We start from the raw sequence: 5,390 nt of genomic DNA, 5'->3' as shown, positions 1-5,390 counted from the left end.
ACTCACCAGACCTGAACCCCATAGAGAATCTATGGGGTATTGTCAAGAGGAAAATGAGAAACAAGAGACCAAAAAAATGCAGATGAGCTGAAGGCCACTGTCAAAGAAACCTGGGCTTCCATACCACCTCAGCAGTGCCACAAACTGATCACCTCCATGCCACGCCGAATTGAGGCAGTAATTAAAGCAAAAGGAACCCCTACCAAGTATTGAGTACATGTACAGTAAATGAACATACTTTCCAGAAGGCCAACAATTCACTAAAAATGTTTTTTTAAATTGGTCATATGAAGTATTCTAATTTGTTGAGATAGTGAATTGGTGTGTTTTTGTTAAATGTGAGCCAAAATCATCACAATTAAAAGAACCAAAGACTTAAACTACTTCAGTCTGTGTGCAATGAATTTATTTAATACACGAGTTTCACAATTTGAGTTGAATTACTGAAAAAAATGAACTTTTCCACGACGTTCTAATTTATTGAGATGCACCTGTACAGTATGAAAAAAATGGATATGGATTTATTTTGAAATTTGATAAAGATTACATTTAACAGTAATAAAGTTATTAATTTATTATATACTTATGATACAAAAATACTGTGCATCCCTAAGTCAATATGTTTATAGCTATATATCTAATAATAACATATGTGTTTTAATATTACAAACATTTTAATTTTGAGAATTGAGGCTTGTTACCCTCATATTGTAAGAATGCACAAACATTTCACTACCATTCAAAAGTTTGGGGTTGCTAAGATTTTTTTTATTTTTTGAAAGAAGTCTCAAATACTCAAATACAGTCATAATGCTGCATGATTTCATCTATTTGAAAAAGAAATCTTTTGTAACATTATAAATATATTTTATATTTAATTCATCCTTGCTAAATAAAAGTATCAACTTCCTTAATAAAAAAAAATCTTACTGACCCCAAACTTTCAAACAGTAATTTATGTTCAATGTAGCCATTCGCTTGCAATGTTTTGGCCAATTCGAATCTGCATTAAGTATGTTCTGTCCTTTTGTGTTCATACCTGAGCGAGCAATGCCACTGTCTCCATCCTCACTGTGTCCTCTGCTTGGCATGTCCACTGGATTACTGTGGGCTGGAAAAACAGAGTCATTACACCCTCACATTTAGCTGCATTCTGAAGAACGTAAAGGTGTCCGCATTGCTTCACGTAGTGGGTGATTTGATGGAGGTGCTGGGTTCCCGAGCCCGTTTCAAGAAAGCATGCAGGTTAGTATCCCACACAGACATACACACCCACACACCAAGCACCTGCAAAAGTGTGGACCCATCTGAAAGCGACTAGTTAACCCCTGTAACCTAGAAACCTAGCAGTCACATCCGTAACAATGCTGCTTACCCACAATGACTGTTCACACTTGGTATTAACATCAGTTTCACTGATCCAATCTCAAGTGTGCAGCGCTAAATACAGATGTAAACAGATGCAAAATATTGTTTGCAAACCAATCACAGGAGATGCAGATCAGTATCCAGTGTAAAAAAAAAAAACATTGTTTAAACTGTTGTGATTGCATCACCAATGTATGTTAAAACCAGGTGTAAAACAGGACCAGAGGCAGAGGAAGTGCATTATGTGAGGGGCCTAAAATCAATCAAGGACTAAATAGTCAGACAGAGCACACAGCAGAAAATAAAACATAGCGAAAGGGTATGTGCATGTGAGATCAACACATGCTCACGCTGCTTCAGCATTCTACACAAACCTGCAAAGAAAGACGCGCTCCGAGCCAGGCAGAGCAGAGGAGCGCTACGCACGCGGCAAACTCCTGAAAAGAGGAGTGGTATATGGCCATGTTGAGAAACAGTATGTTTGGGTGAAAATCAGAGAAAGATTTAAGAAAACAGTCAATGAATGTTGACAGATGAAAGTGATGTTCTGAAACCTAGTGAGCTGCTGTGCTGCCTACACTGCTTTCTAAGGCAGCATCCCCACTAAACTGGAACCTCATTAGTGACCAATTTGGAATACTGCATGCTCACACTCACAATAGTGTGCTACAGGGATGACGTATTTTTGTAGGCCAACACATAAAAAAGTTCGCATTTTAGCACTTCAGGACAGGCAATGGGTTTTTGGTTGAATGCCTGAAATAAGATCTGTTGTTAACACAAGCTCAAGATATTTTCACTTTTTTCCTGAGATCCAAAGTACATCAGTAATACCACCTTTTTAAAGGGGACATTGGATGCTCATTTTCCACACGTTGGTATGATCCTTTAGGGTCTTCGTGAAATGTCTGTAACATACTTTGGTCAAACTTTTGGTGCATGTCTCTTTAAAAAGCTACAGCTCACCCCTCTTCTGTGGGACGTGTCGACCTAAGACATATATATATATATATATATATATTTATTGTGTATTTATATATACATAAAAACATACACAGTACAAACTTTTACACAAACTTTTATTTTGGATGCGATTAATCGTGATTAATTGATTTGACAGCACATTATATATATATATATATATATATATGTGTGTGTGTGTGTGTGTGTGTGTGTGTGTGTGCATCTGCTTGTCGCTATTCTCTGATTGGTGGACATTTCTTTGCAAAATCAATTGTGTTATGGAGAAAATGTATGGGATTTTACTTCCAGAACCACCGGCTTTTTAATTTTTTTTCTCCATTGAGCTTGGTGCAGTGTATTCTGGGACTGCCTTCAGTGTGAAAGGTACATGAAATGCTGGGAAAAAACAGCATAGTTAAGATACCTACCTTTTGGAACAGCCTTAGTGACAGGAGTAAAGTTATGAGGACTTAAAGCTGTCTATGTACAGTAGGCACTCGGTAGCTCACTAGGTTTTTGGTGTGCAAAAATGAGAAGGAAAGAAGAAGTGTTTGCACTAATCTTACCTATGCTGCTGGTGTGACTAGGAAAAGTTTGGCTCATCGACTCAAAACTGTCTTGTAGCCTTTAAAAAAAAGAAATGGAGTCAATGAGGGATAGAGAGCAGACTCATGTAGCAGTAGATGGCAGATGAGAGGAAACAAGAGACGTACGTATTTGTACTTCCAGAGGTGCTGCTTCCAAACCGGGTAGAAAAAACCTTACTGACCATCAGCTGCGGTGGAGACCTGTCACACACACAATAACACAGTATTATCACATACACACTGCTAAGTTCTTGATTCCTACAAAATATATTACGTTACACAAAATACTCACCGAATGTGGTGAATTTTAAGCGTTGAACCCTTATAACTCATGGAAACTGAGCCAAACATCATTTCTCCAATCATGTTCACGTCTGAAGCCGGTCTGGTATACTAAAACAAACGAGTCAAATGTGACATAAAAGTGCTCTAAGAAGCCATACATACACAGTGTATGTTAGAATTTTGTTATTAGAGATTTTGAAAGGGTTTCTGCACTTTTTGACTGATAAAGTTCCATGATACTGGCTAAAACACAAACCTGATATGAAGGAGGCTTGTCTTTGTCGTCTGCTTGGCTGCTGATATGGCAAGCACCACTCCGGTTGGGGGGAGTTTTGGTTTCATCAGCAGTCTTTAAGATAAAAGAAACGGTCACAATTGGATTCTTACAGGCTGATATAGAATCAAGTAGATGTTTGCAACAAAAATGTGTACTATTTATCCATATTAAGGAATAATGTATGCTACCATGCAAAATGTAGGGATCAGTAAGATTTTATTATTTATTTTTTAATGAATACTTACTGAATTCATTTCTTACGTACTGAATTCAGGATGCATTAATTCAGCAAGATTTCATTAAACATATAAAAAGTGGAAGGAAAGATGTTTTCATTGTTATAAAAAAAAAAATCTAAATTTTCAAAAGTTCAAATAAATAATATATACGTATCAAATAAATGTTGTTTTTTTTACTTCCTATTCAAAGAATCCTGAAAAAAAGTATCATGGTTTCCACAAAAATATTAAGCAGCACAGCTGTTTTTTACATTCATAATAATAGGAAATGTTTTTTGAGCAGCAAATCAGCATATTAAAATGATTTCTGAAGGATCATGTGACACTGAAGACTGGAGTAATGATGCTGAAAATTCTTGTGAATAAATCTTCTGAATAATTACATTTTAAAATATATTCAAATAGTTACTTCAATTTTCGATTCGATTTTTTGATCAAATGAATGCAACTTTGTTAACATGATACTAATTTTAAAAACATTTACAAAAATATTACCAACCCCAAACCTTTGAATGGTAGTGTATTTTTATTTTTTGCTGTATCTCTGTACACACAAGTTGAAAATGCTAATGCTATGCATGATATAAGTTATCTTTTTCTAACCTGCAGGTCAAAACCCTATTTAAACTAAATCTTTGAGCAAATAATGCTAACACAAACATGAGCAATGGTATGAAAGTGTTTGCAAGAGCAATATTTCACCACAAGAGACAATTCAATAGCAATACACACACGTGCACACACACACACACACACACTGTTAATTCTGTCTCTCTCTCTTTGTGACAAAAGCTGAAGAGCTGAATAAACAGACCAATCATGTGACAACTTACTGACAATAAATCACACTCTGTTCAGAGAGAGAGAGAGCCAGAGACATTCAATAACAACTGTCTAGATGGATGAGTATAGATGGGTGGACATTAAAAAAAATACAGCTTTGATTTAAGTCTATGTTCAAGCAATAGGAGAATTTAATATTACAACAGTGAAAATATAGTATGCATATTGTCAAGAAAAATCAGTTTACATAAGAAAACACTTTTGCAGTAAATAATTAAACAGGCCATTTTTTCCCCCCATGAGGTCTAGGGTTTTTCCTTTTTGCCAAAAAGTCATAACTTGACTTGTTTTTTGACCATTTTCCTTTGCGTGTGAAATGTGAACCTCTTAAAAAAAAAAAAAACCTTCAGCTGAACTTTCCTAATGATGGGATCCTTCAGAAGGACATGCAGAGCTGCAGGTGCTACACAGTCAGTAACGTTTCAAGGTTTCCCACATTTTATTCTTATGGTAAGTTCTTCTGTGTATTTTATTTTTTTTTGCATGTGCTAAGAATAATAGAATATATCCTACGTCGTCCACCTTCCAGAAAAAGTCTGATTTCCCAAGACATGACCCCCTTAAAACATCCTTAACATGAAAAGTGTATAATAAAAACATTTCTAAATTATACCAAAACTTCATATTCAATCAAACCTCAGTATACAGTAATATCAATCCAAGATACAACACACCCACACACACACTCTCATGAGTGTTAAATGCTTTGACCCAGTTAGCTGAGCAGTCACACCTGTCATGAGATCCAAGCAAGCTGGATTAGAGCATGTGACTCCTCCCAAAACAGTGCTCACAGCCCCCCCCCCCCCCCCCCCCCCCCCCCCACCA

The 5,390-nt window shown here is 36.3% G+C and overlaps 1 protein-coding gene across 1 annotated transcript in view; it reads right to left on the bottom strand.

The window, feature by feature from the left end:
• Nucleotides 1–5,390, bottom strand: part of LOC107702372 (folliculin-interacting protein 2-like) — a 27,014-nt gene that overhangs the window by 11,120 nt on the left and 10,504 nt on the right. Inside the window, exons 3-8 of the mRNA XM_016504672.1 lie at nucleotides 3,460–3,552; nucleotides 3,211–3,311; nucleotides 3,045–3,119; nucleotides 2,898–2,956; nucleotides 1,743–1,805; nucleotides 1,040–1,111 (exon numbers count right to left, since the gene is read on the bottom strand). Of these exons, the coding sequence (XP_016360158.1) occupies nucleotides 1,040–1,111; nucleotides 1,743–1,805; nucleotides 2,898–2,956; nucleotides 3,045–3,119; nucleotides 3,211–3,311; nucleotides 3,460–3,552 (463 nt within the window). The remainder of the gene's footprint in view (nucleotides 1–1,039; nucleotides 1,112–1,742; nucleotides 1,806–2,897; nucleotides 2,957–3,044; nucleotides 3,120–3,210; nucleotides 3,312–3,459; nucleotides 3,553–5,390) is intronic.

This window comes from Sinocyclocheilus anshuiensis, unplaced genomic scaffold (genome assembly GCF_001515605.1).
Source record: "Sinocyclocheilus anshuiensis isolate Anshui unplaced genomic scaffold, SAMN03320099.WGS_v1.1 scaffold86, whole genome shotgun sequence".
NCBI classification, from domain to species: domain Eukaryota; kingdom Metazoa; phylum Chordata; class Actinopteri; order Cypriniformes; family Cyprinidae; genus Sinocyclocheilus; species Sinocyclocheilus anshuiensis.
Note: the sequence above shows the minus strand (reverse complement) of the source record. Positions and strands in the feature narration are given on the sequence as shown.